The sequence below is a fragment of the Cyprinus carpio genome, chromosome B20 (genome assembly GCF_018340385.1).
Source record: "Cyprinus carpio isolate SPL01 chromosome B20, ASM1834038v1, whole genome shotgun sequence".
Classification (NCBI taxonomy): Eukaryota; Metazoa; Chordata; class Actinopteri; order Cypriniformes; family Cyprinidae; genus Cyprinus; species Cyprinus carpio.
The window spans coordinates 28,883,754-28,907,276 of NC_056616.1; the positions used below are offsets into that span (position 1 = coordinate 28,883,754).

The 23,523-nt window shown below is 37.5% G+C and overlaps 1 protein-coding gene across 2 annotated transcripts in view; it reads left to right on the forward strand.

Moving 5' to 3' along the window:
- Positions 1-20,640, forward strand: part of LOC109057117 (calcipressin-2-like) — a 66,642-nt gene extending 46,002 nt beyond the window's left edge. For both annotated transcript variants that reach the window (XM_042746400.1, XM_042746401.1), the window contains 3 exons: positions 6,813-6,986; positions 7,842-8,013; positions 19,435-20,640. In XM_042746400.1, coding sequence (XP_042602334.1) covers positions 6,813-6,986; positions 7,842-8,013; positions 19,435-19,589 — 501 coding nt within the window. In that variant the 3' untranslated portion in view covers positions 19,590-20,640. The remainder of the gene's footprint in view (positions 1-6,812; positions 6,987-7,841; positions 8,014-19,434) is intronic.
- The last annotated feature ends 2,883 nt before the right edge of the window (positions 20,641-23,523 follow it).

The following is a 23,523-nucleotide window of genomic DNA, read 5'->3' on the forward strand; positions in this document are numbered from 1 at the left end:
AACGATATAGACACTACTATATAGTTACAAAACACAGTCTTCATTTAAATTTAGTTTCTTCCTCAAAAATATATGTTGTGTACACACAGTACCTTGTAAACATGACTTTTAAGTTTCTAAGCGAACCGATAAAAACCTGTGTGCCCTTACTTCGGGAAAGTACATAAAGCCAGCCAATCAGATTAGAGATTGCCAGATCAAACCAAAAATTGGTGCAAAATATACATCAGAAGGCCAGTGAACCCGGTCTGAGACCTGTTTGTTTACTTTACCATATTATACACAGTATTCACAAAATATTTAGGCTTGCAGTCCTAAGAGAAGCAATGTGCAGCTTTAGGTTGTACATTTAAAGAGTTATATTTAACTTAGGTCAAAGTTGAGCCCAAAAAAAATAAGAGCTCGAGAGGATCTGGCCTGGATCTGTTTAAGATGAATAGTGTCTCTCCATGCAAAGGAAAACTCACCTTTTCCTCACCATCTGACGCTAATTCATCTCCCAGCAAGGAGGGGATCTGGTCTTGATTAAAAGCAGGGGACTGTTAAATTTGACATTCATTTCAGGATTAATGTTAAGGTTAGGCACAGTTTGCGTTTTCCCCTTTTCCACCCCCTATTAAGAACGTTTTCAAGCCACAATGTGAACAGTAAACACACGGCTTGGCTGAAAAACAGCTGTAATTGCTTAAATGCCTGCATTCCTGCCACACCATCCTCAAAGAAGAGTGGAAAGCATAGCACCTCATTTTTTTCCTTGATGGGAAGGCCAATCATTCCATTCTAATGGAGTCTCCAGCCATATCTGCTGTTTACATTTTAGTATTGTCATCTGACGCAGTTTGTACACGCGTTAGTTTGTCTTGGCAGGAAAGCAACTATCTATGTGAAGTTAAGTGAGGTATCACTGGGCTAATGTGTGTTATTTTTAGCATCTCTCTTATACTTGATGGACTTTTTATCTGTCAAGTAACTGAGTGTGTCATTGCACAGTAATTTCATGCTTTAGTGGGTTGAGATCATACAGCAGCCCAAACCGTCACCAAAAGGCTGTTATAAACTAACATGGCTGCTTGGCTGCTTCCAAAACAAATTAGTTTTCCCTCTCTTTCTAATATAATTCACCCTGATTGGTCCTTTAACGCTCCATTCACACCTAAAATGGCCATGTTCTTGAGAAGGTCAGGTAAAAATTGTTTCACTGACGTACTTTTGTGATTTTGATCCCATCTGATTCAAGCATGTCTGTTTTGTAAAAAAACCTATTAAACCTAAAACCATTTTTGACTATCTTATGAATTGCGTTTTTTTGATTGTGATATACTATATGCTAATTTATTTTGACCTTCATAAAATACCATAACTAAAAGCTTATACCTTCATTGAGTATTTCACATCTTTTCCAAAAAAATTAGTTGTTGGTATAAACTTAAATCAATCCTAAATGCTGTGATATCATATAGATTTCAGAATGACATAAGTGTGCGTAAATGATGATATATTGTTCATATTTCAGTGAACTATTCCTTCAAAGCTTGTTTATTACAGTAAATGTAAAAATATGGAAATATGAGCATGCAGGCATCATTAAACAAATTAAAAAACATATCAAAATGGTGTTTTTTGTCAGAGCAGATAAATCTAAAACAAGGCTGTGATGGATAGAAGTAAAGTTGTTCATTATATTATACTACTACTGTGTGCGTGGGATGGTGCAGAGCCTTGTTTTAGGTTTGAATTGAGTTAAATATTGTATCTACTGTGACTAAGGTCAAGGGGATGCTTTCTTTTTTTGGTCCACAAATCACAAAACGTAATGTTTTTTAGAACATTAAGTTAGCAAAAATAATATAAATGTTAATCGACATTGTGTATGTACTGTGGTATGAGCTTCACAGCGATCATGACTTTCCCTTACAACATTATTCTCATGACATTTATACCAGCAAGTACCAGACTGTATCAATGTTCATTTCCACCACTTTAAATGAGGCCACTTAAAGCCAACTGCTGTTTATGTTTTTAAATTATGTGTTTCAAAGTGGTGATAAATGAAGAGCAGACCTGTCAATTTGCTAATGTCAATTTTAAAGTCTCTAAATATATATTTATATATATACGTGTGTGTGTGTGTGTGTGTGTAATTAATCTACTGTGAATGGAAAAAAAAACACCATGCATAAAAGTCCTGCTGTTTTTAAATATATCATTCCAAAGATCCTTTTATGATTAGATAAAGTAATATTTTTAGAAAGCCAGTGGCAAAATATTCCACTGCACATAACCCCTTCATCCTCCTCCCTTCATCTTGGTGTCCATATTTGTAAAGGAATGTGATTTATTTCCACTACAAATACTTAGCTTTGAAATGTCCGCTGAGGGCTCTCAAAAATGAACATAACACTGTGTAACCCATAGCAATAAAGTACAATAATACTTCAGCTATATTTATCTCCATTGCCTTGTTTAAAATATTACGTTTGTTTGCTTATTAATTTGTATATTAGGCCTCATATACTCAAGGCAGAAAATGATGCCCATAACCTCCATTAGGGTTTATTTTCAAACACATTCCAAGGAAGTGATTCAGATATTGTATATTTTTGGTGTTTGCTAATGCAAATGTGCTTACTATGGTGATTTGATCAAACCCCTAACTGTAAGTGTTAAACTTTGGCTTGCAACTCATCCTGCACTGTTTGTGCTAAGACCAAGAATGATATTTCATATTGTGCAACATGTTTTTAATGTTCTAAGCAGTCAGTGTTTTTAAATTATAAGAACCAGAATATCATAGACAAGCTCCGTTGACTAAGCCAATAAGAAACCACTAATAACCTCAATTAGCAAGCACTTTTTTCAATCATATGAAATGTGAATAAAAACCCCATAACAACACCCTGACATCCACATCCAACATGGCACTGGACAGCATAGGCAAACACCACCCATAAAAAACTTCAAAATTTAGTTCAAAGTGGTGTTGTGTTAGAGGATATTTGTAGAAATAAACCTGGTCTGAACTGACCGTTCGCAACGACCCGCCCTCCTTAGTTACCGTTGCTATCCCCAACAAACAATGCCGCTCTCACACTACACTTTTGTTCTCACGGAGTGAAAAATACATCGCAGACCAAAGAGAAAACTGACAACGCATCGACAGACAAGACAGAGCAGGTTACTTCTGGTATGAAACAAGGTCTCAGGATTCTCAGATTTAAAATTTTGTCATTTTTAAAAAAAATCTAACAATATAACGTGAAACCTTTGAAAATTGTTTTAAAAAGCACACGCCATAGTTTCATAACTTTAGATTGTCGCAGTGACCGTCTTTTTGCAGTAAAGGACCTGTCATAGTTTAATGATTGGGAAGATGACATGAAGCGACGCAAGGTTAGCTGCATTGAAAACAGATGAGCGCACGTGCATATACAGCCCCCGATCGGGGCAAAGTTCATGGGATTTTGTCCACAGAAGGATAAGAGCACACTTTTTAACACATTATTTTATTATTTCACACTCAGTATTTTTAATTGCCATTTAATGCCAAGCCATGCATACAGTGACAGACACAATAGATTTTCTGGTACGCAAAACAAGTACTTTAAAGGAATTCCTTAGCTTACTGCCATTTCTGTGGCAGCCAATAACAGCGCAGTTTAACTGTATTTAGTTATATTGAAAAAGTTTCAATTCAGTCAATCTTTTTAACCCCATTTTAACATGTATTTCTATGGAGACCGGCCGTAGCTGTCGGGCAAGATGGCGGATAGCAGTGGCATACATAATATCAGCGTTCTGATTGGTCAGATCGCCTGTTAATCAAGCTCTCTGCGAACGGTCAATTGTGAACAAACGTGAATGTCCTTTGCAGCAGTGGTTCTCAAACCTGATCATGGAGGACCTTTAGCCCTGCACATTTTATATGTCTCACTTATCTAACACACCTGATTCAACTCAACAGCTCGTTAGTAGAGACTGCAAGATATGAATTGTATCTGATAAGGGAGACATACAAAATGTGCGGGGCTAGGGGTCCTCCAGGACAGGTTTGAGAACCCCTGCTTTACAGTACACTGTGCCACTGAAAATTCAGCTCATATGTGCAAAGCCATTTCTCACAGCAAAAATTGGGAAATGTCTGACTGCCTTTTGCTAAAAAGACCAGCATGATGCCGGATGACCAAGGGAGGCTAATTAAGCTAGTTATGATGCCTGATAGGATGCCTGACACCAGCATCCAAAACTCGACATATGCTGGTGACCAGCAGTGCTGTGACGGTAGTAAATGATCTCATTTTAAGGTGCAGTGGATCAGACAAATGTGCTTTGATCTGCATTTCACACGCCATCAAGTTCTTGTTCTATAATTAGCTCTGGACGCACTTGACATCTTGTAAAACTTTAGGGAAGTGCTGAGTCAGCAAACCTGCAGGATAGAAAATGTGCATATATGCACCACAAACTTGGACTCATCTGGTGTCACCTGTCATTGCTGAGTCATTCAGAACAAGCCCAGCTGTCAGTGCCCGTCCTGACACACGGTGGATGCGACATATGCCATCTCTAGGGATGCTCACTCTTGGCTCAAAGATGAAGGAATATGCTGGAGGTTTCTCACAGATTGTGACAGGATACAAGGTGTATGGCGAATTGACGCTGTGGAAGAAAACTGCCTCAGCTATCCATCTGTCTCTGCAGGAGAGAGTACCAGCCAGCGGCTCTAATCTTTATCTTCCCCCATCTCTGGACATTTTTATCGAGCACATTCACTATTTCCTGATGCTAAAAGTGACAACTTTAGATTCTGTGTATTGTGAAGCACTGAGCAAAAATCTCTGGTGACTGACAGTGAAGAGTAATTTATAGATTATGTTTTTTATCAAAAGTAAGAAAATTGTACAATTATCAGAAGATGCTTCCCTTAAGGCAGCAGTCTTGAACTCAAGTTAACTGAGACTAGTTGCAAAGCTACAGCAAATGCAAGTGCTTTTACAACCGTACATTTTAACTACACAGTTACACAGCTGGTCCTTGTAAATCGGGCAGCTATCAGTACCATTAAGAGACCAGCAACATCATGATCTGGCTTTGATGTAATGGTCAGGGGATTATTTAAATTCATACCAATTAATACACTACTGTTTAAAGGTTTGAAGTTCGTAAGAGCCTAGCTCACCAAGGCTGCATTATTTAATCATAAATGCAGTAAAAGCAGTACTCTTGTAGCATGCAGTCTTAATATGGAATTGCATTAGAGTTTTATGAATATAAATATAGGTATAATGAGCTGCATGGAAGAAAAAAAATATTTGCAGGCTGGATTTTAAGTATAAACTATTCATCCTTTAGGGGTCAACTTACTATTTGCTGGCAGTTTGAGATCCTTGATTTAGGGCAACCTTCGAAGACTCAATATGGTATTCAAAACCTTAACTTCCACAGTTTATGTGACAGTGATTTCATCATCTCTACCTGAACTTGATTTCTGATACAAACAAAGCACGTCTCTCCTGTGTTGCATGTTTCATATTTTAGATTATTGTTTGTCATCATACTGAAGTGTTTCACCAGCGGTTGGCTAGAATTTAAGGGCATATTTGAGGGTTTCATGTTGAATACCTATTTTTGGTGTACACATTGGCCTCACTTCCAAGTGCGTATGTGCTATGCCTTTAAAAGGCAAAAGCAAAACCCAACACTGAGAAACACTGAGACGTTAGCCGTTTTAACAGGTCTCTGCAATTTAATACCTCACTAAATTGAACAATCAAATCAGGAATGTGATAACCTACGCACATTTGATGACTTTTTTGGAAAAATACTAATCGGTCTAAGGTGTTTCTATTCCAGCAATCCTGTTTCAGATGCTACTCTGAAAGAGAGTTTCATAGCAGTGTGCTTTTACTTATTTAATAAGCTATTTAAACAGCTTTAAAAACACAAAAAAACACAAACTTGTTAAAATTGTCATCACTTACCCTCATTTTGTTTTAAATCTGTGTGTGTGTTCTTCATTTTGAAGAACATTTTTCAAAATATCTTTTGTTCTATATAAAGCAAGAAAAAAATGCAGGTTTGAGTAAACATGAAGGGTGAGGAAAATTTACATTCACATATTTGGCAGACACATTTATCCAAAGCGAATTAAATTGCATTCAATGTATGCATTTTATCAGTTCTAGCTGTCCCTAGGAATCAAAACCATGACCTGGTCATGCTAGTGCCATGCTCTACTATTTGAATTATAAATTAAATTATAACAGAATTTTCATTTGGGGAGAACAATCCTTTTAAGTCTGCATGGTGAAGGTTAGAATGCAGGTAAATTCATGTGATTTGGGAAAGTCCTTTCTTTAACAGATGAGGCTGAGAGTGCTAAGGGTTACCAAGACCCAAGCAGGACCGATTACTGAATTGAGAGACAAGCTGCAGATATAATTGCTTTTCATCAGTTCCTCTCCTGCACAGGAAATTAATATTAAGTGTCATAACAGACTCAGCCAATCTGTCTCTCCAAAACGATCCAGTTCTGGCTGAGCTGATTGGATGATCTGTGAATACAATGACGTTCATCCTTTCAGCGATATGCTGACATTATTCGCAATCGTTCTCTCACGGCCCTGATAAGATTGATATTGGTGGAACAGGTCTTGCTTGTTTCTGGCACAGTAAAAAAAAAAAAACATTCCTGCTCGACTTTCTTTATCTTCTATGAAAGACATATGAATTATTCATGCTTTGACATTTGCCAGTGGACAGAATTGAAATATTTATCCCTTATCAATTTACCTTGTTTATTTTTTGTCTTTCAGGAAATGTTTGAAGCGCTCTTCCTCGCGTACGATGAGGGTGTGACGTTCCAGCAGTTTAAGAGCTTCCGACGTGTACGAATCAATTTCAGTAACCCCAAAGCAGCAGCCAGCGCTAGAATAGAGCTGCATGAGACACCTTTCAGAGGAAAGAAACTTAAACTCTATTTTGCCCAGGTGAGAAGTGGCTTTAGTTGCCCAAAATTTCTATAATCTTTGTATTTCTAAGAAGGGTACATTTACATAAAAAAGAACATTTAGGAGTGAAATGTAGACAACAGGTTAAGATACAAACTATGAATTCGTCAAGTAATATGGTGCTTCTGCCTGATTAGATCTGAATCAGAGTTGACTAAAAAAATGATACCATGCTGCTCTAAGTGTGCAATTTCTCTGCACCAAATGGAATCACAAATTACAAAAAAGACTAAAACTTTTATAGTGCCATGCGTAAACATTGATTGAACAAACTATAGAACTATAGAAATATACTGGGACATTAGGGACTCTGTTCTTTATGTACATTTGATCATACATCATGTGTATCGTAATCCTTCTGTAAATCATGTCAGGGTCTCTAACCCTTCTCAGTGAGCAGGAAATTAACTCATATTCAATGAGACAACTCCAGTACCACTCAGGACTGTGCCCGAAACTAAATACTCAAAAAATTAACAAAATTTTAAAAAAAAATACCCCAAAAAATTACTTAACAAATTCACAATAATCAAAAAAATAAAAAAAAATAAAATAAAATTAAAAAAAAAAAAAAAAAAAAAAAAAAAATGTTTTGATATATTTACAGTAGGAAATGATTTTTGGCATAGAAGAAAATTTGATAATTTTGACCCATACAATGTATTGTTGGCTATTGCTACAAATATACCCGTATTACTTTTGACTGGTTTTGTGGTCCAGGGTCACATTTGCTAATGACTACATGGGAAACATCTGGATTGATCCCAGCATCAAGTGTTCCAATCAGGTCTTTGTTTGACTGCATCCTGGACTAACACACTCTCTGGCTCTTAGGTGCAGAATCCAGCATCCGAAGGAGACAATTTGCACCTGGCTCCTCCCCAGCCTTCCAAACAGTATCTCATCTCTCCTCCTGGCTCACCTCCAGTTGGCTGGCAACAGATTGATGAGGCCAAACCAGTTATTAACTACGACCTGCTTTATGCAGTTGCCAAGCTTGGCCCAGGTCAGTTACAACTCACTATGTCTTTTCTCTCAAACTTTGCCTTTTGGCACCATTATCCTGGTCCATCATGACCAATGGTCATACCCACACCTGAACTCTTAAGTTCAGGCTTGCATGCTGGGACGTCACGTAGCATGCTACAAATCCCTATTCTCTCAAATCAAGCACATCCATTATCCACTCGGTTAGCCATTGTCTTGAATTGTCCTCTTTGCTGCAGTGCAGGTGATTATGTCCACCATCCTGTTCCTAATCAATGCACGCTCTTCTTCGGCTGACCTTCAGGCATGTGTATGTGTGTGGTGGGCAACTCCCATTGTGCCCTGATGAGCGGTTACTGTAGTCAGTGCTTCTGGAGCTGTAATGTGTTTTGATTAAAGCGGTCGTGTAGATGCTTCTGTTTATCTGAGTGTTTGACAGTGCAGATGGGGGGCTATGTTTGGTATGGACCACACACACTTTCATACAGTGGGCCTGTGAGTGCTCTGGCCCTCATGGGAACAGCTCAGCCATCTTGGAGCAAATAAGCACATTACAAAGCACCATTGGGTGACCTTTTCAGTGATTCTGGGTATCTCCAGTTCCCAATTAACAGTTTTTTTGATAGCATTGTTTATTCAATAACAGATGATGACAGTTCTTCCATAACATTATGTAATTCTACAGTTAGGTTAGCCATAAATCATCTTTGCCCTTGTCTTTCCATTGTCCACCACTATTGTACCCTTATGGAGGAAAAAAAAAAAAACAAACACATTGTGGTGGTACTATGATAGCAGATGATAATTTTATGATATAACCATAATGGTGTTGTCCAGTAAGCCAATTAATACAGGAGACATTTTACAAAAAGCTTCTCAATGTTAACATGAACTAAAAATATTTTTTAAAGCATTTATCAATCTTACTAAAAGTTAATTTCTACACATTTCAAGTTGTATAAATTAATTCATCTTTTGCACATGCTACACAGTAAAAGTGACTTCTTATTGAGTTTTAATGTTTTCCAGCAAAAATATTGAAAAAAATATTTAAAATCAATTTTCTTCAGATGCGTCCTTATAATTTATCAAACTTGTAACTAGTAGCATTAGATATTTTAACATTAGAGGCAAGCACTGCATTTTAATCACAATCTAAACAAAGATGCTGCATACATGCACATGAGCGGGTTTTGATTTAAATTAGATCGTATAATTTCGAAATTTGAAGCAAAAACAGAATGTTCTGACTTTAGCAGAAATCAAAACTACAAAAGAAAATATAACCGTTTTAAACACTTTTGACCTGATTCAGCATGTGCATGGACCCACACACAATCGTGAACACACTCTAGATTTACTTATCAGTAGAGGTCTAAATATTTCATCTGTTGTTATTATTGATATAGCACTATCTGATCACTTCTGATATATTGATCTCTGCTACTACTGTATCTAGATCTGTCTCTGTTAGAAAAAGATGCATTAACGAGAACACTAGTGTGCTATTTATGAAGGCTATATCTTTAACACCAAGCATTTCTGCAGACTCCGTTGACCTTCTCCTTGATTCCTTTAACTCAAAGGTTAAAAATGTTATTGATGATATTGTGCCTATAATAGTCAGTAAGAAGCCTGGCAGACAAAAATCACCTTGGAGAAAATCAACTGCAGTATAGAGTATGAAAAGACAATGTAGAAAAGCTGAGCGGATGTGGTGAAAGACGAAACTTGAAATTCACTATGGCATCTATAAAAACGGCCTTCATGCTTTTAATGTGGAACTAGCCACAGCTAGACAGACCTTCTTCTCAAACCTTATAAACAGTAACTTAAACAACACTGACTCTTTTTGCTACTGTTGTTAGACTGACAAACCACCCAATTCATATTCCCAGTGAAATACTCTCCAACAGCAAATGGAATGAGTTTGCTTCCTTCTTTTCTGAGAAGATCAATAATATCAGAAAGGCGACTGGCACATCCTCAAGTAATGCAGAGGTCAGACAGATTCGACCGCAATTTCAAAAAGAAGTTACTATGTCTGTTTTTGAAGCAATTGATTGCACAATTTTGGAAAAAATAGTACAGCACGTTTAAATCCTCAACCTGCTATCTTGTCACACTTCCCACATCTTTTTTCAAAAGTATGCTTAATTGTTTAAAAGCAGATCTCTTAGAAGTGGTGAACACCTCACTTCTTTCTGGGACTTTTCCAAACTCCCTGAAAACTGCAGTTGTTAAGCCCCTTCTGAAAAAGTATTGATAACATCTTGATGACACCATATTGAGCAACTATAGACCAATATCAAATGTTCTTTTTATAGGTAAGATCATTGAAAAGGTAGTTTTTAATCAGCTGAACAAATACTTAAACTCAAATGGATACCTGGACAAGTTTCATTCTGGTTTTCGACCACATCACAGCACAGAGACACAGTGCTCATTAAGATAATAAATAATATTCCCTTTAATTGTGATTCTGGCAAAATATCAGTGCTGGTACTACTAGATCTTAGTAATGCGTTTTAACACTATCAATCATAACATACTTCTAGAGAGACTGGAAGACTGGGTTGGGCTTTCTGGAATGGTACTCAAATGGTTCAGGTCACAATTAGAAAGGAGAGGTTATTATGTGAGAATAGGAGCACATAAGTCTAAGTGGGCGTCCATGATATGCGGAGTCCCACAAGGCTCAATTCTTGCACCGCTCTTGTTTAGCCTGTATGCTCCCACTAAGTCAAATAATGAGAAAGAACTAAATTGCCTATCACAGCTATGCTGATGATACCCAGATTTACCTAGCCTTATCTCCCAATGACTACCGCCCCATTGACTCCCTCTGCCAATGCATTGATGTAATTAACAGTGGGATGTGCCAGAAATTTCTTTAGTTAAACAAGGAGAAAACTGAAGTCTTTGTATTTGGGAAGTTCTCAAGGTGAATGCATACCTTGACTCTAGGGGTCAAACAACTAAAAATCAAGTCAAGAATCTTGGTGTAATTCTGGAGAAATGTCAAAGCAGTAACTAACTCAGCATACTATCATCTCAAAAACATTGCAAGAATTAGATCTTTTGTTTCCAGTCAAGACTTGGAGAAACTTCTTCATGCCTTTATCACCAGCAGGGTGGACTATTGTAATGGTCTCCTCACCGGCCTTCCCAAGAAGACTTATTAGACAGCTGCGGCTCATCCAGAACGCTGCTGCCAGGATTCTGACTAGAACCAGAAAATCTGAGCATATCACACCAGTCCTCAGGTCCTTACACCGGCTTCCAGTTATATTTAGGATTGATAAAGTACTTTTACTCGTTTATAAATTACTCAATGGCCTAGGACCTAAATACATTGCAGATATGCTCACTGAATGTAAACCTAACAGACCACTCAGATCGAGTCACTTAGAAATACCAAGGTTTCACATAAAACAAGGTGAGTCCGCCCGCAGCTGGTACCAGCTTCCAGAAGAGATCAAATGTGCTAAAACATTAGCCACATTTAAATCCAGATTAAAAAAATCATCTGTTTAGCTGTGCATTTTATTAAATGAGCACTGTGCTACGTCTGAACTGATTGCACTGTATTTTATATATAATCATTTTCTATCTTTAACTGTTTTAAATTCATTTTAAATCAATTTTTAAATTATTTTAAAAGTTTTTAAATTCCTTGTTTTATTGTTGTGATTTTTTTTTTGATTATTTTACTTCCTTTTATGTAAAGCACTTTGAATTACCATTGTGTAAATCTATCGATTTTCAACTGACTCGGCATGCATCGTTACATCCCTAGCTAAGATGGAAGAGGCCAGAGAGAGAGCTTTCCGCGGACTTGCTCTTAAAATATCAGTCATGTATAATGCATCAGCACAGCAAGATCTGCCATCATTGACACTTGCCTCATGAATATCATTCTTCTCCATCAAAGCTGTATCAACAGGCCCATGCCAGTGACCTTGTATAAACGACACAGACTGAATTTCTGCTCTCTGCCAATTTCCAATAATACTTGACAATCACAGCCATCAGCTCAGAATTGCTTTGAATCCATCAGCCTTTATCTGCAGGACTGTTTTTTTTTTCCAAATTCAAGCCAAACACATTGTTATTGTCAGTTACTTTCACAGCTGGTTTAGACTAAACAATCTATCTGAGAGACTTTTTTACCCATAAGAGTGCCATGTGGTTTCTCGTAATGCATCTAAATTTGTCTGTATTATATCACTCAGCCTGATCCATCTGCTGCCCTGGCAAACACATCATCATCTTGTGTTCCCATCTAAACAGCTGCTCTGCACATTCAGCCCATCTTGCCTCATTTTGCAATCGAGCAGCTTTAGAGCATGTCGAGCACGTGAGTATATGACAGTACTCAGCCACAGGGAAACCAGGTCTAAAAGCTCCGGTTGGCAGTGCATCACTTCTGGAACCAGGTCAATATTTAATGTCACCCTCTGTTTGTTTGGTCTATTTTTAGCTGACAGTGTAAAAGGCGTTTGGGGATTATGGAGTAGGAACATTTGAATTATGCAACAGGGCTTTGCATTATGGACTCTCAGCCATCAAACCCCCAAGGGATCAATTTCAAAATCCGGTGAACACATCCTGCTGAATTCTAAATCTCTCTCTGTCTGACTCTCTCTAACTATGAAGAATGTTTAAGCGTAACTCTGATGGTTTAACCTATATTATTTATGTAATGGAGTTAAGTGACGTGTAAACAAATGAGTCATAGTTTATCAGAGTGTTACAATGCTTACTCTGTTGTTCAGACAAATACTTTACATAGTTAAAAGCTTTTACAGCTGTGATAATATGAGTCATTGTGAGATGCAAGGCTAACATGCAGATGGCACAACCCAGATCTAGGACAATGAGATGATAACTCATTGTATTAAGTCCAGGTCACATATCACCTGGACCAATACAGCTAATTTGTCCTCAAGAAATTCACAGGTTCATCACCACTTAATACATAAGAACTCTGCAGAAACTAAATGTTCATGCTAACCAGCAAAACCTTAAACCTTGATTTAGCTCACCTTTTCACATGCTTGATGGAAAAAGCTTGCATATCATGCTGTTTTACATCACAGTGGCACATACAACACTTACTACTACACATAGACATATAAACACAGCAATGCTAGATTTGTATCAAGTGGCCATATCCCCTTAATGGCTGCTGGGAGGTTGTGTAAGAGACCCATTCAGAGTTGCATAATCCCAGAGCGGGACAATGAAACCGCTTCACTTCGCTGGTGGTTTCACAGCCTGTTCTGAGGTCAGTCAACCAGGAGTGTTTACACATGTTCAGGGTGAAATGAGAAGCCACAGAATGGCACTAGAAAGAATGGATTTCAATTAGTTTATTTGTTAATCTCTGTTTATTACATAGTGATGATAAAATTTTTGTGTTTGTGACGAATTTTGTGCTAATGGAAATTGAGTAGGAATTGATTTTTAGTACATTACATGACAGAATATCAGTGCTAAAAATGTTAAGAAATTCAAATATGTTGACTATTTGACTAATAACTAAACACAACATTTACTTGTCACAAAAAAAAATTTGGTCACATTTGCAAAATAAAATCAACACCAAAAAATAAACTGTCTGAGGATCAAATGTCACATTGAGTTTGCATGCATAAAATCAATCTGAACTGAATTAAGTCCTTAAACTACTAAATTTAATGTCAATTAAGTGTGAATTTAGAGAACACTACATTATTGTTATTGACTACCACTTAAGTGAAAGTCGTGACATTTGTCAAGTATGGTAACCCATACTCGAAATTGGTGCTCTGCATTTAACCCATCCAAGTGCACACACACAGTAGTGAGAAGTGAACACACCGTGAACACACACCCGGAGCAGTGGGCAGCTATATCCAGCGCCCGGGGAGCAACTGGGGGTTCAGTGCCTTGCTCAAGGGCACTTCAGCCATGGGTATTGAGGGTGGAAGAGAGCGCTGTTCATTCACTCCCTCCCACTTACAACTCCTGCCAGCACTGAGACTCGAACCTGCAAACTTAATTGCCTGACAGAGGAATCTAAATGAAGAAGGGAAGCACTGAACCGAGTTAAACAAGGCCTTATGTTGCTACAGTAGACACAATGGGAAAGTACAGATGTATGTTATAATATTTTGTTTCTAAAATGGAGAGGAAACTTATTTTCAACCTAATGACCTAAAATGTATCTTTCATTAAATAACATAAAAACAACTAGGAATTAACATAATTTAGTTACAAATGTTTGCTTAAACATATAAATACAAAAAAAAAATGCCATACAGGGACTTCCTTGAACATTTTTGATTTTCAGAATTATTAATATTTCAAATTTAGGTAAGTTTAAATCAGAGATGCAAGATAAAACATGCTTTAGCAAACTAAATAATCAAATAAAAGACATGAAAAACATTTTTGCCAACAAAATCATAACAAAATGAATATTCAATATATTGCCCAGCCCTAATTTCAGTATTAATTTTAGATACCAGTCCATTTGACTGAGACCAAGTGATTGTACTGTATAAGAGTTGTGAAACAAGACCTATTTTGCCGCTTCAATGAATTGCAACCTAAATTAATCTGAGATGTTCTTTCTGCTATGACGTTTCATTGCCTTAAACTTTCAGTTTTGACCTTGTCTACCCAAAGCCAGTGCATGTTAATAGCAATTGAAGGCAATTAGGGAACAGAGGAGACCGTACAAACTAGTGAGCAATCAACAGCACTCAAGTGGAACCATGTGGGAAGCTAAACAAACAGCCCATTCAGCCCAGGCACCTCGACTGCGTTAGACTGCTGTCGGATGGCATAATGATTGTGGTTGTTGTGGAAGGAAGCTTTTTTCCATTGTTAAGCTTGTGTTTCCATACACACATTTGTGTCGGAGAGGCTGCGTTTCCATACGGCTCGCAGTGAAATTGTACAGTACAACAATACATGTACACACTCCAGCTCATTAAAGCAAAGCGCTTTTGTTGTTCCCTGCTCTGTTTACAAGGCGCATACCCAGCCGCTTCACCCTGAGAAAGCAAAAACACTTAATGAAATATTCCTGCTGCATCTGTGGACACTTAGATAACAGACCTGGAGCCAAGCATGTGTGGTGTGCATGGCCCAGAGAGGGTTCTTATAGCTACACAAAGCACAAGAACTTTGTGTAGGAACACCTGTGAACCTGATCTGATACATTAAGAGAGCTTACACTTTATGCTTGTGCTTATTTCAGAGCTCAAACGACAGTATGTGCTTTATGTGTCTTTTTTTGCATAAATGTGTTGAGAACTATGTTAAGCACAATAGTTTCTTCCAAAAAAAAGGGGGGGTCAGGTGTCCCCACTTTCATCTAAAAATACTTGTTTTAGTTCTGATATACATTTTTGAGACAATCAGGCTGTAAATGCCATGTGACTGGTTACTCTGGAAGCACATGAAAATGATGTCAGGAAAACACTGATTGCACGATGACAGATGGCTCTATGAGAAAACAAACAGTTCCAAACCCTTCACTACAGATTACCCTGAGCTAAAGGTGGCAGAAATGTATTCAAAAATATAAATTTTATACTTTTAAGAACACTACAAATTTAATAATAATAATATATAAAAATAATAACAGTAATCTTTTTTTTTTTAATTACATAAAATAATGCATTAAGAATGACGAACTAACAATGAAAATCACACTTCTGGCAGCATTTATTGTGGTTTTATTACACTATCATTGTGATTTTATTACACTACCGTTTAAAAAAGTTTGGGGTCAGCAAGTTTTTTTTTTTTTAAGAAATTATTAAGTTTATTCAGAAAGGCTGCATTGATTTGATCAAAAGTGACAGCAATGTGATAAGATTTCCATGTCAAATACAGGCTGTTCTTTAAACTTTCTGTTCATCAATAGCAGCACAACTTCAAATTTTCACAGGAATGAATTCCATAAAAAATATATATATGTATTTAAAATGGATAATTTACAATATAACAGTTTTACAGTATTATTCATCAAATAAATGGAAAGTAGATTTCAGACTCCAACTTCAAATGTGTTCACTAATTATTAAATAGTGCAAATCAATTATAATATGTAGAAAGTAACATTAAATGGGACATCAGATTCCCTCAAGTCGATATGATTTTTTTAGGGTCTTCATGAAAAATCTATAACAAACTTTGGTTAAAATTTCTCAGTGGTAGTGTAAAACAACAACCATTTTACCCTGTCAAAAAACAGCTCTGTTCACAGCAACCCGTTTCAGTGCATGTACCTTTACATGTGTTCCCTGGGAATCAAACCCACAACCTTTTGCGCTGCTGACGCATTGCTCTACCACTGAGCCACAGGAACGCTAATGACCTTTAAATGCTAATGACCTCTGCTAACCCCACACCTCTCTTCCATGAGGTGACAAGCCATTCTCATGAGACTGTAAACTTTAGCCGCATTTAGCCGCAGAACTTGCTAAATAGCACATTATTAGAAAAGGCATTTGGCAAAGATTCATAAAAAAAAAAAAAAAAAACATATACTCACTTTTTCTGTAGGTGAATCACGAATGATTTGTGCCAACATAAGTGCATTTAGGTAGATCCAGGGTGCATTCCCTTCAAAAACAAAAGTGATCCACTGGGTCTTCAGATGTCGGGAGTAAATGACGACTGCTAATTATTACATCTAACAACAAAACACCTCAATCGCTTAGGAGACATTCTTGCCGACACCTGCTCCGGCATCGAAACAATGGTGGACTGTTCACAGCTTACTCAGGGCGGGTCTGTGCTAAAACGCCAATGTCAATCAGCAATCATGGGAGGGGCCTGCCAAAACAACATCACTCTGCCAATAATCTGTGAACGACTTGATCTGAGAAAAAGGTTATGATTTATGGGGAGGTTAAATAAACAACTGGATGGATTTTTATATAATTATAGGGTGGTTGTGTACACACACTGCCAATACACATTTATGTTCTCACACCATATTAAAGTGAATTTTGCATCTGATTTCCCTTTTAATAAGTTCTGACTAAAAACTATTATTCATGTTAGCAATTGCAACTAGTATTCATGCTTTATGGATAAATAAGTTACAATTGTGTGCCTTTAAGGGTACTGTCTCTGTGAATAGATAAAGGTAAAATTTTTGCACAATTTTTTCCTCACAGTGCTCATTAAAATTAGTGAATATACAGCATCTCTGTAAGGTTATAAGTGCCACTACATAGGTTTGAAACATGCAAAATGTCAACAATCAAAGTACTGTACAGCATAGCTCCTCACTTTTTACTATTTATTTAAGGGGATTTTCAATCATGTGGCAGATGGCTGACACCAAATACACAGCAATTTGCGTGAGTCATTATCCATTCACTGGCTGTTATTCAGTCTGCAGCTGTGCTTATCAGATTGGATCTGTTCCCTTGTACGCTCCAGCTTGTATGGCATTCTTGCAATAAAGGGTTAATTTTTTTCAATCAGAAGAGGGGGTTTATTTTTGGGATGGTTGCTAAGGCATGCAGAAATTGTCATTTGTGTTTTTGGAGAGGAGGACTTTAAAAGGATGAAGGGAAGTGAAGTATTTTCCCCCCCTTTCGAAAGAATGCTCTAAAAATACCCCACACAGTTTCCTTGTGCCGGCCCACTGAACCTACACTAACAGGACGAAATCCATCTGGCCTTTCGGCGGCCACACTCACTTACCACTTCTCTCCTTCTCAGCTGGTGGGTCTTCAGTGGTGCACGGCTGTCATGCACACACGCACGGCTCTGGAAGAGTGGCACCTAGGAATTGGAGGAGAGCTGGAGAGATGTGCTCCGCATGCCAATGAGATCACTGCTGTTTTAATAAAGACTCGCTTTTGCTGCTTTATTAAGGAGGGCTATGTAACATTACCACATACGCTCCAGAACCTTATGTTTTTATCCTCTCGTGAGGTTTCTTATGGTCTAGGAAGACTTTAAGGTTTCATAATGAGCTTGATTGCTTGCACCTTCTCTCTCCTGCTGTCTGACCCTTGACGTCAGTATGCAGCATTGACTTCATGCCCAGGTTTCAGAGAGAGGCTGAGCCCTCAGGAGGCTATGCAGGAGAAGAGGAATGCAAGAGACTGTAAATTTGTAGGAACATAGCTGAAGAATTGTTTGAACGAGTGTGTTTTGCATGAATAAAACATAAGATACGTAACTGATAGAGGAATTAGGTCAAAACAGTGAAAAGATAAAAAGTTTGGATGCGCATGTTTGGTTGTGAGTGAGAAAATATGAGCGCACAGGATAAAAACTTTAGGAAAAAAATTGGGACTAGGCCGGGGAAAAGAAATAGAGCATAAGCCAGAGACTTCCAGGAAAAAAAAAAAATAGATAAGAGGGTCTTTAGTGTGTGCTGGATCCTCTGGGTGACCACAATGCACACTGCACACTCATGCGGCACAGTGGTAAACTTTGATTCCGCTTCCTGCTCTGTTCCATCTTGCAAACATACACACAGCGTATTCATCCAGCGCATTTCAAATATTTACTCTCTTCCGGCACTCATGCAACAGGGATGGAGAGAGGTCTCTTGTGAATGTGTGCAGTTCTAGTTTTAATTACCTGAAGTGTGGAAACCCCTCCAGACCACTCTGACTGACAGGCTCTGTGGATTTCTAGGTTTTCCATTCTGGTAGTGTTATAAGGATTTTCAGCACTGGATATACAGTAGAGCACCATTCCCTAATGGATTCTGTTTATAAGTTTAATGCTTGTAATGCTATGGATCATTGCAGGTTTTCTCTGGCAAAACCGCAATTATAGCCATCCTAAAATATCCCACTGGGTTCTGGAGAGAGAGTGCCCTCTAGGCCTGATTGTTAGTATTGCAGGAGAAATTAACAGTATTTTTAAATATTTTAATGGGAAATTTGATAATCATATTTTCTTCAGCGTAGGACCTGAATACAATGCAGTATAAGTAACTGTACTAACCAATTACAATAAAAAAGTTTAATGCAAAAATACTGTAAAAATGTACTTTTTCTAGTTATAATTTATCATTTTCATTTATACACATCAATATAATAATGAACAGCAATATATACCTACACTACAATTCAAAAAGTTTTTGAAGATTTATATTTCAAATTCTGCTTCTATTCATGCAACTGATTAGAGGAAATTAATCAAACTTACCAAATTTTACTTGCAAAGTCACATTGTAATTCAAAACAAAAAGTAACCAACAAATTTTTAAAAGAGAAAATATAAAACAAAGAACCGTGAAACAACGGCCAAATAACGAGTCCTATTACTGCAAATCACTGTAATATTCACAGTTTTGCTTTATTTTTTATCTCCAGCAAAATCTCTGTGAAAATATAATCAGTATTCAATATACTAACGAGAAACTCTCAAGCTGACAGATTCTTCTCTTCTACACATACAGGTGAGAAGTTTGAGCTACATGCAGGCACAGAGTCTACGCCCAGCGTGGTGGTCCACGTCTGTGACAGCGACACAGATGAGGAGGAGGAACCAAAGAACAACCCTAAACCAAAAATCATCCAGACCCGACGCCCAGACCTGCCTGTCTCACACTGAACTCTACAGCTCCACACAGAGTCAGGAGGATTTATCCCCTCCACCATCTCCTTCACAGGACCTCTGCCACCCTCCTTCAGAACCTTATTAAACACACACAGCAGGGTCTGAGGGACTCTGATCTGTGTTTCTCAATCAGCACACACATGTATACAATACTCAATGTGCTGTCACACAATTGTTTTTTTTTTTTATGTTGCAATACTCTGTGTTAAATATGGCCGCTCTGTGTAACTCTTTCCCAATCTGACTCTGTTGTAATGTCATCTGATCACCAGTTAGAGGCAGCATGTACCCCGTCCCTGCTCTCACCTACATTTCTGATTGGCTCCTGGGCCGTGGCACATGATAGTGTCAGATGTGCCTACTGGCTGATAGCTGGCCACTTGGCTTTGCTCTTGCACCAACTATGTACCATTTGTACCCAGCAAGCCATTAATAATATTACTTTCTTCATAAGGGCATGCTAGCCACTAAATGTGGCTAAACACCAGCGCTGCATGTGGCACCCCTAGAAATATGTCTTGCCTAACAAATTTCTGTCAAATAACCCTAATATGGCAAAAACAGTTCACTTTTGCATAGCAAAAAGTGCAGACCGCAAGAATCGTTCTCTTCAGACCAGTGCATGTTCTGGTAGCAAACTGTACGTTATTATTTCCCGCTTTGTATAATTGTCTAAGTGTCTTGCCAACAGTGTTCTTACAGAAAAGCGATGCTTTTCAGAACGATAAGATGACATTTTGATCGCACCTTTCAATGGAACCTATATGAGTTGCTTCCTCAATGTGAATAATTTTTTGTCGTGCTTGTGCCCTTTTCGAGTCGGAAACCTTAAACCTAACTTTTTTTTTTTTCTGTAAGCTCCCACTTCAGATAAATGACATAACTTTGTAATCAGATGTCATTTAAAGAAATCCGTATTATGCATGGTTACTCGTTTCTAGAATTTAATGTATTTGTCCCAAATCAATAGCGCTCCTCGTTTGTCTGTGAGACTTCATTCACACACAAGTTCATTTCTAATCATGTCAAAGAAAATGGATAGGATGCTACTGAGACAGATCTTCCAAGTGCTATTACACAGTAGGTAACAAAAAGAAAATGTTACGAGGGTAATGTCGACCTTTCTTATTCGATCAGTATCTTTTTGGTGTGCCAACTCATTTACGGATTATTTAGCTGAAAAATAAAAAACATCTCTTTATATATCCAAAGTTCATAACATCAAGGCATGCACAAACCATATCCGTAGATTTGAGTCGCAAAGGCACGATACCAGAGTAGTTGGCAAATGCACTACGAGAAAGCATTAGTTAGTTATGGTATAATGGTTATATTATTTCTTCCAAAATATATAAATGACGCTCATCCCGGACAGTCCATCAACACTGTGATGTGTCATTATTGTGATACTTGACTGACGCCCTATGTTGAAGTATTATTAAACAAGTATGTTGTAAATCTAAGGAGGTTATCAGGCTTAAACATGTGTTGTTCAGTGTTAAGAGCGGCAGCCACAACAGTTTTTCCTCAAATCTCTGCTGAATTGGATTGTTCTTTGGTCTAAATGCTGTTTGTTTGTGACTCATCTGTCTGTGTCCATTAGCCTGAAAGAATGTAGAAATAATACACCCCATCCCCGTGAAGCAGTGACTCTTTCACTGTTCTAGAAACAGGGTACTTACTGCTCTCTTTTGACATCACTGTCTGCATTGTGACACACAGATGTTTCCTTATGCTACCGCAGCCTCAAGCCTTATTTGATTTAGTTAGCAGTGCATACTCTGGTCCGCTTCTCTGAAAAAAAGAGGCACAGGATTATTACATGTCAATAGGATACATGTGTAAACGAATGGGACGAGAGCAATATATCAAAAACCGATACCAACCAACCGTCCACTGCCTTGGACTTTCCCTTCCAATTCATTATTGCCTGCTTGGCCAATCAGCTCTTCCCATATTCTTGACAAAAATCTATCGCAGTCTCACACGCTGCCAGCCTTCCTCACCGTCATGTAATTTAAGATTTTTTGTATTGTCCTGTATTGCAACTTTCTTATTCACATGACTGTACACAGTATCATTCAGTAAACTGTATTTCCTTTTATTTTTCATGTACTCCTGAAGACATGATATTATCTCTGTTCTTAAAGTGCTTTGATCTGAAGTTAGTGTCACTGATGTTGGGAAACAGTATCTGTATTGTGTATACTCGTGCAAGGCCATTGGTGATCTTTTCATCTACATGTGCGTCCTGCCTGCCCACACTAAGGAGACATATCTGTATATATTAATCAATAATATTTTTACTGCATTTTTGTACAAATATTCATGGTAGCCATGTACAAGTAGTTGAGATGATTCTTTGTTAGTATTAAAAAAAAAAAAGTTTGGTTTTAAACCTCTGGTGTGGTCTGATGACTTGTGAAGATACAGTATAGATAGATAAAAATAAATGTTAAGTAATTTAAAGACAAAAGCATAGGCTAAAATAAAATATAAAAGGTCACGAGTCACATTAAACGTTACCGCTTGAAAACACGAGAGATAACGTAATACATACCTAGAAAGTAGACACAAGGTTCATCAGGAGTAGGTTACACTTTAGTTGCCCATTGGTCCAAAGTAGATATTTTAACGAGGAAACAAAGAACAACATTGTCACCATTTATTAACTGCCACAAACGATGACGCGTCGTCGGTTGGTTTCTATGGCGATGCTGAGGTAAGGCCAGTTAAATAATTGTGTTCTCACTAAAGGTACATATTTATGTTTTAGTCTATGGCTTATAGTCGTGTATTTCTATAAAAATGCATTCAGTTCAGATTCTCAGTCTTATTTTCAGGCTAGAGTCTCGGAGTGTTACTGAATGCATTGTTCGACTGTCACAGGGTAAATTTCTTGGAGAATGGTTTGCAACGATACAGTCTATGCTTGTACTATAATAACGAATTAAACTAATATACATCATTAATTATAAACAATGGTGTATTACCTTTGTGGACAATATGGTTTCTCCATTGATGACAATATAAAGATTCAAGATAATCCAAATATCTGAAAACTGTGCACATGTAGGCCTAATACAATCAATGTTATGATAAATAGCGAATCGTTCATTCGATTCGATTCTTTCCGGTGAATCGCTTAAACCTGTTCTGAAAACTGAACCTTCAGAGTGATTCTCGAGTCAACAACTCATTACTGAACAGCCCTGATCAAAGAACTTAATCGAAACTACGTAAGAAAACAGATATACGTGTCAAATTGGATTTTACTGGAATGTTTCAGACTATGAAACATGCCATACCGTGATATTTTGAACCACGTGATGATAGTTTTTGAACCGGTTCTTAAAACAACAGATTCGATTCGAGGATATGGATCAGACTTAACATGCATCACTAATGACACATTTTAATAGTCTGCCCTCTGATGGAGTGGCATTGAATCTATGGGAACATGGCAATTTAAGAAATATTCTTTTTTTAGTACATTCATTTGAACAATTTCTCATTTCCTAACACTGTAGGTCACACGGATCAACAGACATGACAATGATAATGACATTATAATGTATTTTAATTAGGTGGTCACTACCAATGATCACTATCTTAGAACAAATAACCAAAACATGCAGACTCTTTTTATTACTTTAAGAGAGAAAGCATAGACCACAATGCATACTTATGACACAATTTAATTTAAAGGATATCCAGTGGTGTTTATCTCAATGGTGAGACAAATATAATTTTAGAAGAGCTAAAAGTTAACCTTTAACAGAAGGGAAAATCTCCATTTGCTATCCATTTCATGCAATTTGACCCATTTTATAATGGCTGCCTGCAGATGCAGTTTCACTATCCACCAGAAGATGGCAGTCTTACATCTGTTACTGCTAACTACTCAAACCTAAGAGGAAACATACTG